The sequence below is a fragment of the Penicillium vulpinum genome (assembly GCF_028829585.1).
Source record: "Penicillium vulpinum strain IBT 29486 chromosome Unknown utg000001l_segment0_segment0, whole genome shotgun sequence".
Classification (NCBI taxonomy): domain Eukaryota; kingdom Fungi; phylum Ascomycota; class Eurotiomycetes; order Eurotiales; family Aspergillaceae; genus Penicillium; species Penicillium vulpinum.
The window spans coordinates 1,776,193-1,792,575 of record NW_026643241.1 but is presented as its reverse complement, the minus strand read 5'-3'; the positions used below and the strand labels follow the sequence as shown (position 1 = coordinate 1,792,575).

General features: G+C 45.4%; 6 protein-coding genes across 6 annotated transcripts; 4 read left to right on the top strand and 2 right to left on the bottom strand.

Moving 5' to 3' along the window:
* Nucleotides 1–490: 490 nt before the first annotated feature.
* On the bottom strand, nucleotides 491–2,340 carry N7479_000656 (flavin-containing monooxygenase; the record flags this gene model as incomplete). The annotated part of the gene is made up of 2 exons (XM_057248354.1): nucleotides 491–2,236; nucleotides 2,290–2,340. The coding sequence occupies 2 exons, from the start codon at nucleotides 2,338–2,340 to the stop codon at nucleotides 491–493; spliced, it is 1,797 nt and encodes a 598-aa protein (XP_057112786.1).
* Nucleotides 2,341–3,489: 1,149 nt separating this feature from the next.
* N7479_000655 (Zinc finger C2H2-type protein) lies at nucleotides 3,490–5,024 on the bottom strand (the record flags this gene model as incomplete). Its single annotated transcript, XM_057248353.1, has 6 exons — nucleotides 3,490–3,525; nucleotides 3,574–4,186; nucleotides 4,240–4,325; nucleotides 4,377–4,487; nucleotides 4,558–4,785; nucleotides 4,842–5,024. The coding sequence occupies 6 exons, from the start codon at nucleotides 5,022–5,024 to the stop codon at nucleotides 3,490–3,492; spliced, it is 1,257 nt and encodes a 418-aa protein (XP_057112785.1).
* Nucleotides 5,025–7,162: 2,138 nt separating this feature from the next.
* N7479_000654 (uncharacterized protein) lies at nucleotides 7,163–7,980 on the top strand (the record flags this gene model as incomplete). Its single annotated transcript, XM_057248352.1, has 2 exons — nucleotides 7,163–7,508; nucleotides 7,565–7,980. The coding sequence occupies 2 exons, from the start codon at nucleotides 7,163–7,165 to the stop codon at nucleotides 7,978–7,980; spliced, it is 762 nt and encodes a 253-aa protein (XP_057112784.1).
* A 2,980-nt stretch (nucleotides 7,981–10,960) lies between these two features.
* Nucleotides 10,961–12,636, top strand: N7479_000653 (MFS transporter; the record flags this gene model as incomplete). The annotated part of the gene is made up of 5 exons (XM_057248351.1): nucleotides 10,961–11,048; nucleotides 11,112–11,357; nucleotides 11,412–12,257; nucleotides 12,326–12,499; nucleotides 12,551–12,636. The coding sequence occupies 5 exons, from the start codon at nucleotides 10,961–10,963 to the stop codon at nucleotides 12,634–12,636; spliced, it is 1,440 nt and encodes a 479-aa protein (XP_057112783.1).
* A 298-nt stretch (nucleotides 12,637–12,934) lies between these two features.
* Nucleotides 12,935–14,258, top strand: N7479_000652 (isopenicillin N synthase family dioxygenase; the record flags this gene model as incomplete). Its single annotated transcript, XM_057248350.1, has 6 exons — nucleotides 12,935–13,105; nucleotides 13,162–13,269; nucleotides 13,320–13,739; nucleotides 13,804–13,940; nucleotides 13,988–14,159; nucleotides 14,211–14,258. The coding sequence occupies 6 exons, from the start codon at nucleotides 12,935–12,937 to the stop codon at nucleotides 14,256–14,258; spliced, it is 1,056 nt and encodes a 351-aa protein (XP_057112782.1).
* Nucleotides 14,259–14,624: 366 nt separating this feature from the next.
* On the top strand, nucleotides 14,625–16,277 carry N7479_000651 (epoxide hydrolase family protein; the record flags this gene model as incomplete). The annotated part of the gene is made up of 8 exons (XM_057248349.1): nucleotides 14,625–14,845; nucleotides 14,931–15,064; nucleotides 15,140–15,412; nucleotides 15,477–15,485; nucleotides 15,541–15,727; nucleotides 15,784–15,904; nucleotides 15,963–16,118; nucleotides 16,179–16,277. The coding sequence occupies 8 exons, from the start codon at nucleotides 14,625–14,627 to the stop codon at nucleotides 16,275–16,277; spliced, it is 1,200 nt and encodes a 399-aa protein (XP_057112781.1).
* Nucleotides 16,278–16,383: the final 106 nt, after the last annotated feature.

Sequence of the window (16,383 nt, the reverse complement as noted above, 5' to 3'; positions counted from 1 at the left end):
CATCTACCCAAGTGTTCCCTTCTACCAGGGCATAACTAACTGATGGGCATCGTAATAAAATTGCCGAGAACTTCTGGTCGGTGGTATTACGGAGCGCGTCTGGCAGCCAAAACGCCGACCTACGCGCCCTTCCTCGACCCCTGGTGCCTCTGTGCGGAAATGAGCATTGATGTCTTACACAAGCCAAGAGTCATACGTTTTAATGGAGATATGACCTTGCTCCTAATAATTCAAGATATCAAGGCATCTACTCAGATGGACATTATTCTGATCCGACACAGTTATACATAGTGAAAGACTCTCTACACACAGAACAATCACAGGTATATACACAGGCATTTTCACTATATAGATATCTTGACTTTCAAACTTCAACATCCTCTGCACATGATCTAGGTGTTGCCAAGACCTCAGACAGATTTCGATATGACTGAGTGACTAGCTGATGCAGGACAGTGTCCGCGTCAGGACACGCCATCATTGATTCACACTAGTCCGTCAATTGTGTGTCAACACGCATGAATTCCTCAGGGTTAACCAAATACCACGCCAGATCTTCACTTTTTGTCTGTAAATCCTTTGTCTCCAGCAGTGTGCGGCCGTCTCCCAAAAAGGCCCACATATTTCCATAACTGTAGGAGTATTCCCAATCCTCGTGCCTCGGCTCGCTGATGATCTTCATATAATGCAAGCTTGATCCAGGCCAGATTGCAATAACTTTGCCATCTGCACGGCCTCCTTTGTACCATGAGCGACATGGATCAGAGACAACCATTCTTTGAAGGAATCTCTGATAATACTGGTTCAGCTGGTTTACCACCGATCTCTTCACTGAAAAAGAATGAAGTCTCTCCTTCTGGTACTTGGAAATGAAGGACAGCATGTAATCGCACTGCTTCTCGATGACGGGAATGAGTGTTCCGTTGGCGATTGGTGAATTTGGCCCGAGGAACATGAAGTAATTGGGGAATTCTGGGACTGCCATTGAGAGATAGGCGTCGACATTGTTGGTGTCTTCCCACAGGTCGGAAAGAGGTACTCCTTGACGCCCGACCAATTTAAAGCGAGGTCGGAAGGTGGTGTTGAATCCAGTGGCGCACACGATAGCGTCGACCTTGTGCAACACCCCGTCCTCAGTCACCAGCCCATCAGGCTCGATGCGTATAATTTCGTTGGTGACAACTTCCACGTTTGGTTTGACCAGACTCTCCAAGAAGTTATGTCCTGGTGTAAGTCTGCGACATCCTACAGCCCATGGAGGTGTCAACTTGGCAGCAAGTTCTTCATCACCACCTAGTCGAGCTTTCATGATTGCGGCGAATTGAACCTTGGCAGCTTGTTGCTCGGGAGTATCCTTGTAAAGCATGCTGTATGCGCGGTTCATATCGGTTTCGAGCTTCTTTCGGTAGGCAAGGAATGCGGCAGGATCGTCTCGGAACTTCTGTCGCTCCTCTGGGGTGTAGGTCATTTTCTTCTCTTCATCCTTCCAATCAATCAAGCCATAGGTAGGCATAATCCATGTTGGAGAACGGATGAATGATTTCATTTTCCCAACAATAGGCTGGAGATTGGGCGTAATTTGGATCGCAGAAGAACCGGAGCCAATAACCGCGATAGTCTTTCCTTCCCAGGCAAAGTCCTTCCATTGTGCCGAATGGCAGAGATGGCCTTTGAATGATGTCAATCCGGGAATATTGGGCCATCTCCAATTATTGAGGATTCCACCCGCATTTAGGAGGATGTTGCAGCGCTTTCGAAGCAAGGTTTTCTTGTCAGACCCAGGCGAGGAAACCTCAATCTCCAGATCCCAGACACCATCCGCTTCATTCCACACTGCTTCGGTGATGGAGTGATTATATTGGATGTATTTCTCCACATCATACTTCTTGGCGACGGCCTTCAAGTATGCGTGGATTTCAGGTGAGCCAACGTAATACTTGGAGTAGTCAGGGTTGGGCTCAAAGGTGTAGGTGTAGGCATGTCCTGGAACGTCGCAGGCGCATCCTGGATATCGGTTTTCCAACCAAGTACCACCGAGATCATCATTCTTCTCAAAGATAGTGAACTCACAGTTCTGCAACCTCTCTTGGATTCGAATGGCTGTCACAATGCCGGAAACTCCGGCCCCAATGCAGACAACGCTTACGGGAGCGGCCGAGTTCAGCGGCTCCTCTTTGACTTGATACTCGTGCTTCGGCCTGTTTTGGATGCTGCTTACACCATTATTTCCTTGTTCCTTCAATGGACTGTTAGTATGATGGGGAAAAAAACATGCGAGATTGGGCTTACATTCAAGGGTGCATCCTGAGCATCGCGGGAGGGTAGAGCATTTGTAGACATCGTGATAGTCTGTTCGGTACTATTGTTCCAATAATGGTTCTGATTTTGCAGAATATTGATGAGGAAGTCTGATCCTGACCGGGGTCTTATATATGTAGAAATTACATAGAACCCCCGATGTCTGTATCGTGATTACCGGAGCTTTCGGTACACCATGTTGGCTTTGCTCCCCGCATTAACCATTATGATTCCACTAGCTACCTATAGCTACTTCCGCTGTAATATCACAAATCTATAAAATCAAATTTCAAGTTTTCTGCAGTCATAAATCATAGGTTTCAAAACCCCGCTCTACATCTTCATGTTAGTACCTCTTTCGCCTGCCAACACGCCACCTCCCACCCACCTTCACACTCACAGACTCAACTAGATCTTACGGCGGGCACCAATGATCGCGGGCCCTTGAATCAGGCTACCGCCTAGCAATTGCGGATCAATCATGGATATTGAGCCAGTTAGTGTTAGTGGCCGCGTTCTACCTCTATGCATGATGCATTATCTTGAAAGCGAAACACTATCGCGAGGCATTATGTAGTTTGATAACGTATTTATCATTGAATTGGTGCACCGAGGTTAGTCGAAATAGATGGAGTATGGATGGAACAGGCCTACGGTGGCTTTGCTAGCATTTTATCCCATACATAGTCTCTTTGTACCGCTCGATGTACATCAAGTGCTTTCAAAGCCAACACTGTCAATCTACACACCTACACTCTCTGCTATCAGACCAAGTGAGATATACTCTTATTTTTTTTCTTTTATTCTATATACTGCAATTTTGTTGAGGGTATATAGCACTCTTCTATTCATTCGGGGATTATTCTAACCCAAGTCCCTAGCAATTCCATTCACTCTGCTGGCGTATTTCCTTCGCATCCATACCTTCTCTCTCAACACATTCGCGATGGCCGAACAAAATAGAGCATAGGTCTAGCACACGTTGTTGCAAATATTCAAGCGAGTCAAGCATACTTGGATCGAAACTAGTCTTTGTTTCACGTAATCCCCGTCGGACAGCTTGACGCACACAGTATAGGAGTTTCCCATCATCGCTACTGAGACAGTTGTCATATTCTGAGGCAGCCAATGATCCCAGCCATCCACTGACGGTTTTTGCACATTCTAAAACGTGGTAAAATCCAGCGGGGCTTAAGACTCGCGGGGCATGTCTGATAACCTTGTTTCCTGTAAGCATTTGACTATCAAAGATGCGAGATGGACCATTTCACATACATCGAGATAGCCACATTTTGATATACTGCAAAATATCTCTATCGCGGCAGTAATGCCTTCCCTGCTGTTTGATAGCTCATCTGTTCTGCTTGGTGAAAGTGCAATGAGTAAGCAGTTGAGGAATGTCATGTTCTCGAGTTGTGCGAGAGCAGAGGAAGTCGGGTCCCAAAGGCATTCAGGCTTGGCCCACCAGAGGTTTTTCCAGATTTTGAGAGCTTCGAGAAAATTAGTTCGCAGTCGAAAATCTGACATTGAGGCCCTGTGATATCCTTCTTCCGAGAGGAAATTCATCGGGAGTCTCTTTGCCATATCGAACGCCTCCGCAATGGCACACAACAACACACGTCGGCCAAAGACAGATGCTGATTCGTACCTCTCTTCACAAGACACATCACATGTGAGAAGTGCGTGAATAGAGGATTGAAATTTTGCCCGGTGAATGTCTCCTCCTGTTTGCTTTTGCTTTTCTTGGTACCACTCGACTTCGGTACATGCTCTCCATGTAGCCTCTTGTTCAGGTAGATTCAAGTCGATGCTATGAAAGGAAAGTATATTTCCATAGTCGTAAATGATAGAGATAGAGATGGATAGGCAATAGAACGCAAAGATTGTGCTAAATTATATTAGCTTTGAGTTGCCGAAGTGGTGAGAGAGCATAGGTAGTACCGTGTGTGCTCCTCATCATCAATCCAGTTAGTCCATTCACTTTTGCACCCGTCATAAAGATCAACTCCCATCAATGACTTCACAACCTAGAACATGGTTAATACAGACTAAGCGAATATTTTCAATACACCACTAACCATAGCTGTTTTGTGAACTTCTTGGGTGGCCCACTCATGCAGTGTATCATCACTCGTCCAAACAGCGAAATCAATCAACAAGACCTGGCATTGTAGCCGTGATAATTGATTCTAAATATATGAGCTATTTAGCTTTGCAAAGCTGGTAAGCTGGTTCTCCAAATATCCTCCAATCACTTACTTTAGATGTGGTTCCATGCAAATATGAACAAGCTTCGCGGAAAAATATCTTGGAAAATGGTGCATATTCGGGGTTTCCGCGCGCCCCGATTGCAGCCATTGCGTATTTTATTTCGAGATTTAGGAAAGGTGACACGATGGTTTGTTGATGAATAAATGGGATTCGAATGGAATAAGATTTTTGGAAGAGGTTTACACATGCTTGTAACACATCGACCGGTGGGAGTGACTGGATTCATGTTAGCGATACCTCCCAGGCTGCTTTCCTTATACAGACATACATACCTGAGAAAAGGATGTAGTATACAGCTCCAAGTTTGGGAAGTTTGCATCAGTGGAGAATAACTGATTCAAGGAATCGTTAGAGGAGTCGAGTAGTTCGGCTGCCACCGAGTTGTTGTAATCCATAGTTGCGGAATTCTCATATTCAGTGGGTAAGTTGATTGATCCCCCTTCATGTTGAATCATTTGGCTATCTCGAGATAATATTGTAGTAGAGAGTCCCAAATTTTGGAAGCTTGCATCAGTGGAGAATAATTGATTCAATGAATAGCTAGATGTGTTGAGTAGTTCTGCTGTCATCAAATGATTGTAATCCATGATTCTAGAATCCTCATTTTCAGAAGATAAATTGATCGATCTCCACTCATTTTGGAAAAATAGCCTGTCTTCTGGAGACGGAGTTCCAAGATTGAAGCTATCCGTCATCGTCTTCTGCATTTTACCTCGTGGATAGATACCCCGCCTAGGTTTCCGACGCTGTTTGAGTGAATCGGGCCGGTGAACTTGTTCGTGGCGCTTACGAACATCGTCGCGATGAAAACGCATGTCACATCCAGGATATTGGCAGACGAACTTGGAGTGCCCATGACTGAGCCCGTGACGCCGAAGGTGGTCCTCACGGCGGAAATGACGACCACAGAGTTGACACTTGAAAGCAGTAGACGTGAATGAACTGTCTGCCCCGGATGGTTTATTTGATTGGTCCAGAGAATTCATTTTTCGTCCACAGACATATGAATTGGTCAAAATGGAAGAATGAGATGTGATGCTGAGAACAGAGCTAGGAAACTGACGTTCTATAGCCTTTTAAATCGACCTTAGTAACCCCGCTCTCCTGTAGGTAGGTATGTGTATGCCTAGATAGACCACCGGATAACATAATCGGCATTGAACTGCCCAGGTGTAGTTCTTAATCACCTTCATTGGTTCCCTGGGCGCCAGAACGTACGGAAGACAACGGGAATCCTCCGTCCAACGATTCCAATTGACTTCTGCAATCGCCCTAAAGGTTTGACCGGATTATGGAGTATATATAATAAAATATATCCACTCCAACGGCGCAGTTTTCTTACGGTCAATGGATCGTTCTAGCCAGAGAATAATGCTTTTTAGTTGAGGTTAAGAATTAAGACACGAGGCCATATTGAGTCTGGCGGGTGTCCCTCCTTTCATATCCGATTTCTGGTGTCTTTGCAGGACTGTAGCGGCTGCCACTAGTCGGCCATACAAAATACGTATGTATAGGCCTCTGCAAAGCCCACAAAGCCCAAAGCCCAGCCCAGCCCAACCCACTAATGGGTTGGGCTTTGGGCCCATCCTTCGGGCCCATCGATGGGTTGTGGGCTTATACCTCGAGCCCATAGGGCCCATTTCGGCCCATACTGGGCCCCCATTATTTATCAAACAATACAAACATGCCAATCCATCGCAACTGCATAATTAATACGTTTTTTGCTGGTTCTTTTGGGTATTGAGATTACTATCCAGGCTGTATATAAAGCTATACGTGAATCATCATATTCTTCATCTTCTTCCTTTACAAATTTACAAGTAAATTTATAGAAAGAAAGGATTCAAATGATTTGATTTGATTAATAAGATACTGGAATTAGTGTTATATTCATATAATTCCTACTTGTTACCATAATAATCAAACATTTGAATGCTACTGAGTATACAGGTTGGAACATGCGTAAAATAAAGTCATTAATCAGCTACTTTATGTATGCCAAGATGAAATTTATGCAGCAAAATGGGCTTTGATGGGGGCCCATAAGGCCCCCATCAATGGGCCGTGGGTTGGGCCCTCGAAGCCCGGCCCAGCCCATAGCCCACTGCGGGTTGGGCTTTGGGCCGGGGGTCCGGGCCCATTTATGGGCTTTGCAGAGGCCTACGTATGTAGGTATGTACTTCTAAGCTCCCCGCCTAATCTCGGGGGCCAAGGCCCCGGAGTGGGAGGGAAATGACTAAGCGGATATTGAGGCCCCTGGGGCCCCGGGCCATGGACAACCCCCACGCACTTTATTATTGTTCACGAATTAGGACATCTGGTTCAAAATGAACTCTTATACTTCTCTATCTTCTTGACAAATCCTAATAGACTCTAGTCTATTAATAGTTACTCACGCAAATAAATGATCTAATATTCAACTAAAGTGAATGAGTCCACATAATGGAGAGATATATACAAGCAAGTTTTCGTGTTGGCTCAGATCTAGGTATTCCGTTTTGGGCTGAATCCGTTCTGTTGGAAATGGTGCATAGTTAAGGATGGACTGATTTCTTCTTTTACTTGCTCAATACTGACTAGGTGCTTACAGGTAATGGGTGACTCGCTCGCTTTGGATTTCTATGGCCACTGGATCTCCGATCTAGCTATGGCTCATGGCGCAGCAATCATCTCCCCGAACTACCGTCTGATGCCAGAAGCTACCAGCACAGAGATCAATGACGACATCCGTGATTTCTGGGAGTGGCTACACTCGTCTGCGCTTGTGGATCTGCTCTCTGCACATACCACCCCTACTACACTGGACCTCGATCGCATTCTTACCACTGGCGAATCAGCTGGCGGTCTCCTCAGTATCAACCTGGCACTATCAAATCCATCCGACATCCGCGCTACTACTGCTGCATATCCATTCTTAGATATTGAGTCCGAGGACTACAGTTCTCCCCGTGCAGCCCCCCGGTTGGGATGCATGTCCCTGAATCTGTGGTACAAGACACGATGTCCTCGATTGCACTTGGGACAGCGGTGTCGTCAATCCTCGCCCAAGAGCGTGCGGCATTCATGCCTGCCGCTACTGAACATGGCGCACTCGCTGGTATGTACGAGCGTGGTGTACAGGAATCAGAGCGTGGAAGGCTGTATCCCATGGACCGTTTGGAGCAGCCCGATTGCTGCGTTCCGCGCAGAGGAATAGCTATTATTCAAGGGCGTCAGGATAGTGTGGTGCCGGTACGGGGGGTTGAGAAGTTCGTGAATCGTGCGCGGGAGGTGCTGAATGGCAAACCTGGTAGTGATAGGATAGTTTTGGCGCTGCGCGATGGGGAACATGGGTTTGACGGGGATGTGAGACTTGCAGAGCAGTGCTTGCAGGATGCATTGAAGGTGGCGCTTGAAGCTTGGTTGGAGTGAATTTAAATAGCCCACAAATGAGGATTACCAGACTCTTGGGTGTCTGCTAAATCTTTATACATGTGTCTGATATCTAGCCAGGAAAAGTGTCATCTTCTCCACTCTTTGGAGTCAAGTTCGAATAAGCGGCAAGCTTCTGAACATCACGTATGCTAGTGTCCAGATACCTCGCTGTTGACACTTTTTTCCCTTGCTTTTGAACTTTGAGTACATGGCGGAAGAGGAGCACTGAAACGAGCCTTCTGAAGAAGTCCACTGATGGTCTATTTTAGATAAATTATCACTACATGGTTTTCTCACTTGTGGAGGAAGATGACACACCTTTTGTATCCGAAGACTATCTCCGAGATGCACCATCAGTTGGCAACTGAAAACAATGTGAAAAAGCCCACTGAAGAAGATCGTGCCCAAAATTACGTTTATCTGTTGTTCCAGATAGTAAAACATGAGTATGCTGGCTGAGGAATCAACTACTCGATTTGCTAGAGCTATGTACTGTATTGATATCAGCACGCAGGTTCCCATGCCAAGTAGCATGGTATAGCTGAGGTCCTAGTGGAAAGGCACCTAGCGCTAGCGGATAAGTATCAAGGTGAAACTAATCGCCAGTATAAGACATGAGATAGTCAATGTAGCTAACACATTTCATACTATGGCATGACCATCTCTTTGATTAGAAGCCCATGCTGGGTCTCGAAATTTTGATGACAGTTCATACTTCTATTAGATATCCAGAACCAAGAGCTCCTCCCCGTCCGCCCCCCTAAATTGCTCCAACAGCATAAAATATTAGTGAAATGCTTACTATAGTCGTTGAGGTTCTCTTTTGTAAGAGAGTCTGAAGTTTGAGCACCATGCTGGTCTTGTTGGTATTTTTTTAATCAGCGGCTGGTTTTCACTCATGATCTTCATTCTTGTCGTAGTTGACAGGCAGACGGGAGGTTTTCGAAGAATATGACAAATTGATGGCTCATCGGCTAGGATAGAAAACCTAGAGATCAGTTTAACAAGTACTCTTTTTTTTTCAAGTGGATGAAGAAAGACCGGAAGAGATCAAATGTTGCACACAGAGAGAGGGAGAGGGAGAGAAGAGCCAATGTAACAAAAATGCAACTACCTGTGAACCGTATCTATTTCCATGGATTCCTCGACAACCTCGTGAAAATATTACCTCACTCGCTCCAGTCTGAAGTATTGCTATGGGTGCCATCCATTAGTTAACAAGGTGCCCACCCCCATTCGGGATTGCTTTTAGGTGATGGGCGCTTGTTGCATGGGGATACATATATGCAGTGAGCAAAACAGAAACCGAAATAAGATCGGCTCCAGTCATGGTCTTAGTACTCAGGCAAGGTGGCGCGACAACCTTGGAATAAGTGTAGCAATATCTAATAAAGAATATCTAGCGCTTCACGCACCCAGATCAATGAAATAGAATTCCCAATATGCATTAGACTGAGAGAAAAGCAAGCGGTGAGCAGAAAAAGAAAAAGACTTGTGTAAGCAAATGATCGGATTGGCTTGCTATGGTAAGGAAATGTCCAGCCGACCTCAAGATTTATGCAGATACGTGATGTAGGTGAGCTGGCCTGCATGGTAATGCGGACGGGAGGTCAGTTCATTGAAGATACCTGCAAAACTATACACCTCAATTATATATCATTAATTTTCTCATTATAGTTGAAGATTTCGCCTCTCTTCCGATCATTGGGTTTCAGAATGCCCTCCTACCACACAGCCACGGTTCTTGTCGTAAGTCAAATACCACATTTGTCAGCATTGACTTCTTCTACTTGGGGAATACCACAATCCTGGAAGAAATACGAGTCATAGAGATCTGCATTTTTCAGCCTCTCTATGCATAAAAAGAAAGAGGCGAAAGTGGAAAGTTTATATTCTCAAAGCGATTCATGAGCTGCCATCTGCTCTATCGGATTATATCAGTAGGCAGTCTTGAATATTATAAAAGAGGTGCCAGACCAATATATCTTAAGGTAGTTTAGAATACGAAGTTGAAAGAGAATGAGGCGGGTTATACTCGCACGTGGGGACACGCGCTTTCCCAGAAAGAATTCAACTGCCCTCATAATGGCTACGAGTTTACAGAGAGACGCACGCTGAAAAGGGAAAATTCTGAGCACTAAATATTTGAATCAAGTAGTCATTTTAATGAAACCAAACAATCTTGGAACTCTAGGTAAACAATTAGGGGCAAATACGGGCTCTTGAAATGTCTTATATACTTTCATGAAATAGCGCTATGACAGCCAATGGGGCAAATTCCCGTTGCTTTGCGCTTCGCGCAATTAGTGCTGATTCTACTGTCATCTGCCCTATCCGGAGATACTCCGATACTCCGTAGTCATACTACGACTAATAGACATGGGACTTCGGGAGGTCCGACGGTTGCCGACGGGCGGCTATACCCGACTAAACACATTGCCCGATTTGCCCAAGAGCTCTAGACACACGAGGTAGGTGCTGAATAATAGATCAATCTTGATATAACTACGGAGTACGAAGTACTGTAACGTAACCTCTTCTACACTTGTGTAGGGGGGTTGTGTGTGTAGTGCATAAGACTTTAGATCTGCAGCAAAGGGCGTGAACTCTAAGTGTGACACACAAGTTGTTATTTCGGTAGGCCTTGTAAATGCATTGAGGATGCATTAAGGTGAACTGAAGGTGGGTTGGAGGTGCATTGAGGCGTCGATCACGATATTCGGCTCAGACACGAGAAAGATCCGAATTGACTCATTGCCAATAGAAACCTATTAACGACGCTAGAGAGAGAGCTAAAAGTGTAGGCTGTACAGAGTAATGCAGGGCTCGTAAGTAAATTCATAATTGTTATCTCAATGAGCTAGCTTAATGCAATGGATATTCTATTTGTGATCCTACCGCCGGAAAGGTATTTAAACAATTTCTTCGCCCCCCACTTTTTCATTTCTTCTGTTGTCAAGCTCTCAAGAATTTAAAAATGGACGGGGATACAAAGCCGTGGGGCTATAGATGGCGTTCATCTCGACTTTTGGTGGTTTCGTCCATCACAGTTGCCTTATTCGCAGGTATGTGTGGTTGTGTTTCACTCCAGGACTTTTTTCATTTGAGTCATACTAACAACCCATTAGAGACATTTCTTTACGGATTTCTTACTCCAATTTTGAGTTATATGCTTGAAGAACGACTGCACATTGATCCCTCGCGAACTCAGACGTACACTACTGCATTGCTCACCACGCATGGGTTCATTGGTCTCATCTCTGCTCCGATTGTCGCTCACCTTGCCGAGAAAACCCCGAGCCAAAAGAAACCACTATTAATCTCTCTGGCAGGATGCTTTATGGGAACTCTTATGATTGCTCTTGCTCCATCTAGTATGGGCACTTCTAATCTTGATTGCACCTCTCTAAGCTAATTATTGTGAACAGTTTGGATCCTCTTCCTTGGTCGCATCCTGCAATCTATGGCAGGTGCCGGCACTTGGGTCGTTGGATTTGCGCTATTGGCAAACAATGTGGACAAGAAAAATCTCGGACAGTCGATGGGGATGGCCATGTCATTTGTAACGGCAGGAATGGTCGGCGGACCAACAGTGAGTGGCGCATTGCTCCAGCTATTTGGCTACTGGGCTGCTTGGTCACTTCCTTTGGTCGTACTCGTCTTGGATATCATCGCTCGCCTGGTTATGATTGAGCCTGGCCTCAAATCTCCAAAGGAAATTAATTCTTTGGGTAAATCTGCTCGCACATCAGTTCTCAGCGTTGATGAGGCCCCCGAAGAATCGACTGCTCTGCTTTCCGATACACTATCTACCGTCGACCCGGATGACTGTAGAGTGGAGCATAAGCATGATCTCAAACACGAATACTACAGGATTATGCTCACTGATCCCCGTGTTTTGACCGCATTGGCCAACGTTGTTGTTGTCTCCGCTCTCATGTCTGGAATTAACAACACCCTCCCCGTCCACCTGAGACAAGCATTCGGCTGGAAGAGTTTACTTATCAGTGCAATGTTTTTCTGCCTCCAAGTCCCGAATATTGTTCTCAGTAGCCCATCCGGATGGCTTCGTGATCGAATCGGATTACGGGGACCTACCGTTTTTGGCTGGCTTGCAATGATCCCTCTAATCTTACTTCTGGGGATTCCCGGAGACCCCCACTTCCCTTGGGCCGCAGGAGATGCAGCTGGAAAGTCTATCTTTACCAGCAGTCTGATTGCCCTGGGTAGTATTCTACCTCTTGTGCGCGGTGTAGGAGCCGTGCAACTGGCCTGTGAGTGATTCCATTTTATTTTCTGTTGTCCATTCCCCCGCTAACAAATGCAATTTTCCTCAACATAGATGTTGTCAAGGACATGGAAGCCAAAGACAAGCATATGTTTGAGGCCAACAGAAGCAATCTTCGAGTCTTTTCCATGACTGAAGTTGGATATAGTCTCGGTATGATGTTCGGACCTATGTTGACAGGCTCGCTATTTGAAGGAGTTGGCTTCTTTTACATGACTGTGGCACTAGGTGAGTCACTCGATCTAATAACGTCTCTTTCAATTTATTGACCCGGTGCAGCTATTACCTGCCTCATTCAGGCCGCGATTTCTTGGCGTTGGTTGGATACCATGCCCGAGCCCGAGGCTCCTCAAGCTTCAGTTTAAACACTCGCATAGTTGATAAATATGCGTTGAGATGAGTCCCAGAAAGCGTTTATTGTGATACGAATACTTTAGCAAGATTGATTAAAATATGCCTTAGGATACACATGAGATATAGAATATGAATTGCATAAATATTGATAAACCACTTTGTGCCGAAAATTTTAGATTAATATTTCTATTAGAATCGAGAATTGACACAGCAGTCGTACAACAATCGGTGATTTGTGGTTGGTGAAGATAACAGTGGAGATCTACCCCGCGAGTATAAAGCCTCAGTCTCGTCTCTCTCGGAAGCACCATGCAAGGCAGAATGACCGAATCAAAGACTGAGAGCTGGCAGCTCGCCGATTGTAGTAATATCCCGATTATCGACCTCTCAACTTTGGATAGTCCAAATTTCGATGAGAGGCGGAAACTTGCTCAATCTATCTATGATGCTTGCACTCAGGTTGGCTTCTTTTACATCAAGGTAGGTGATTCATATCCTGCTTTCCAACCTGATCAGATATTAAATTGCCTGTTTAGAACCATGGTATTCCGGAGGACAAGATAGATGGCATACACAGGTCGGCAAAGCGGCTCTTCGACCTCCCCGAGGAGCAAAAGATGAAGTTCTATATTGGAAACTCTCCTGTAAGTTGACAAACTTCAGAATTCATATGGACATACTAAGACCATATCAGAAATTCCGCGGCTACAGCCCCCTGGGTGGCGAGAAATCCACAGGAACAGACGATGATCCCATTGCCGAAGAAGACGCAGTCAGTGCTCTCTCCGAGGCATTTGACATTGGATACGAAACGGCAATGGATCCGCAAAAATCGAAAGATGACCCTCTTCCCCGTGATCCCTATGGATTGTGTGGAGATAATCAATGGCCCGGCCAAGATATACTTCCAGAATTCACAGAGACCCATATTGAATATTGCGCTCTAATGCTAGGACTCTGCAGAAATTTGATGAAAATATTCGCCCTTGCTTTAGGCTTGCCCGAAGAGCACTTTGATTCGATGACTCGGAACCCAGGTGTCACGTCTAGGATGATGCATTACCCACCTCAGCCGGTGAAAGAAGAGGTCCGTGAAGGACTTGGAGCCCACACGGTAAGCAATTGACCAAAGCATAAAAAAAACATACCGAAAGACTGATTTTTTTATCCACCGTCAGGATTTCGAATGCTTCACTATCCTCTCCCAGGGTAGTGTCCCGGGCCTGCAAGTCTTGAGCCACAGCGGCCAGTGGATACTAGCACCGCCATTACCGGGGACATTGGTCGTCAACATTGCGGATTGCTTATCAATTTGGTAAGATTTATTCTGATTTTTATGAGAGTATATGCTAATTTATTTAGGACGAACAAAAAGTTCAAGTCTACTATTCATCGTGTGACAAATTTGACCGGGCAAGAACGTTACTCCATTCCTTTCTTCTTTGGAGTCGACTATAATACAACAGTGTCAGTTCTGCCAAACCATATTTCGGATGATAGACCTGCATGTAAGGAGCCATTCAAAGCCGGCGAGGTGAGTGATAGAATAGATCTAGCACTGGTGCGATAACTGACAAGGGACTAGTGGGTTCGCGAAAAGCTATCAAAGGCATATGTTGGCTACGAAGGCTAGGGGATTGCAATGGATATTGGACTTAATTGATGTATATATTCTAACTCAATTGCCCTACTGGGTGTTAAATCTATCCTTGAAGTACACGATTCCGCGGAACTATAATTTATGTAGTAAAACCAAAATATATATGCTTGGTGGTTTGGTCAATTCCGAAAAAATTGTGTAGCACAATTAATCCCACTTTATCTTGAACCAATCTTCTCTAAATATAGCCTGGCGCATCGAAATCAAGAAACCAGATGAGTTTGTAAGCGTGAAGTCGATCATCAACCCCGCACAGGCAACGGTTGCCTGAGCGCAGTATAAAAAGCTGCATCCGCCAACAACATCCATCTAAGCAGGATAAAACCCCTTTAGTTCGCTATGTCATTGCCATTCAGTACCCCGCCTTCGACAGCAACGGCCTCCCTCACACCATTCCAGGCTGCCATCCCCAAAGCCAAACTCATTGAGCTCGAGACACTGTTAAAATTAGCGAAGTTTGCACCGCCCACCTACGAGAATTCCTTAACAGACCGTCGTTATGGTGTTACCACGGACTGGCTAGTGACCATGCGGGATCAATGGCTGAGGTCTTACCACTGGTACATCACAGCCCACTATGCATGTGCGCCATGCACGTGCACCACAATGCATAGGATTGGACACAGCACTGAATTGTCGCAATAGGAAATCTACGGAAGATCGAATTAATAGTTTCCCTCAGTATTTGACAGAGATTGAAGGCCTTACACTTCATTTTGTAGGGTTGTTTTCGGAACGGGAGGATGCTGTTCCCATTTTGCTGTTGCATGGATGGCCTGGTAGGTCTATATTTTGGCCTTAATCTGATAGCAAGCAGATATCCCACCCATGGAGACTGACATATCGTATTATAGGGAGCTTCCTCGAGTTTTTGCCTATACTGCAAAAGTTCCGAGAGGAGTACACGCCGGAAACATTGCCGTATCACTTGATTGTACCTTCACTACCAGGCTTCACATTTTCCTCTGGGCCCCCATTGGACAGGGACTTCGGAACAGGTGACATTGCTCGTGTGTTGGATCAACTGATGAAAGGCCTCGGCTTTGAAAGTGGGTATGTTGCCCAAGGAGGTGATATTGGAAGTCGCATTGCTAGGCACCTGGGTGTGGACCACGAGAGCTGCAAAGGTATGGAGAATCCATAATATCCCTGCTGGGAGGGTTGAACCTTTTCTGACAAGTTGTGGTATAGCTGTGCACGGTGAGTACTTTCTTTATATGGGTTGTTCAATGACCATAATGCCAATATAAGTTAGTCAACGTGGTTTTCATGAGAAAGCCGGACGGCATGACAAACGACCATCTGGATGCCTTTGAGATAGAGGGCATTGAGAATGCGGCCAAGTTTGCGACTCTAGGCTCCGGCTATGCGATGGAACATGGTACTCGACCCAGCACCATCGGCCACGTCTTGTCGTCGAGCCCTCTTGCTCTACTAGCATGGTAAGTCGCGAAAAGCAAAGTGCAGTTGACAGGAACTCCAGAATTGACACCTGCAGGATTGGAGAAAAGTTCTTGGAATGGGTTGATGATCCGCTTGCGTCAAATGATATTTTGGAGTCTATCACCTTGTACTGGCTTACGGAGACGTTCCCTCGAGCGATCTATTGTTATCGACAGGTGAGTTTTCTCAAATGATTTTTTCGACTCCCTCAGGATATCTGATGGAAATAAATAGAACTATCCTGCACCAGCTATTCCGGCTTCGAATGAACCTCGTTGGTATATCCACAAGCCATTTGGATTTTCTTCTTTCCCTATGGAGCTTGCTCGAATGCCGCGCTCGTGGATTGAGACTACCGGAAACTTGGTATTCTGGGAGCAGCACCAGAAGGTACGTAATATGGGAGTGAAACGAGAACTATCATCTAAGACTGACGCTTGTTTTGTATAGGGTGGTCATTTCGCTGCTCTAGAACAGCCTGATGAATTGAAAGCAGATTTGGTCAAGTTTGTTGACCAGGTGTGGCCAGGTATTACTGGTGCCGAATAAGCTGAACAATAACTAAAGAGAAGGAGATCGTTTTTTATAGGTGAATCTGAAGCTGGAATTTATTCAGGGACTGTGAGCAGTTGTTAGATGAAGATGTGTTGTGATA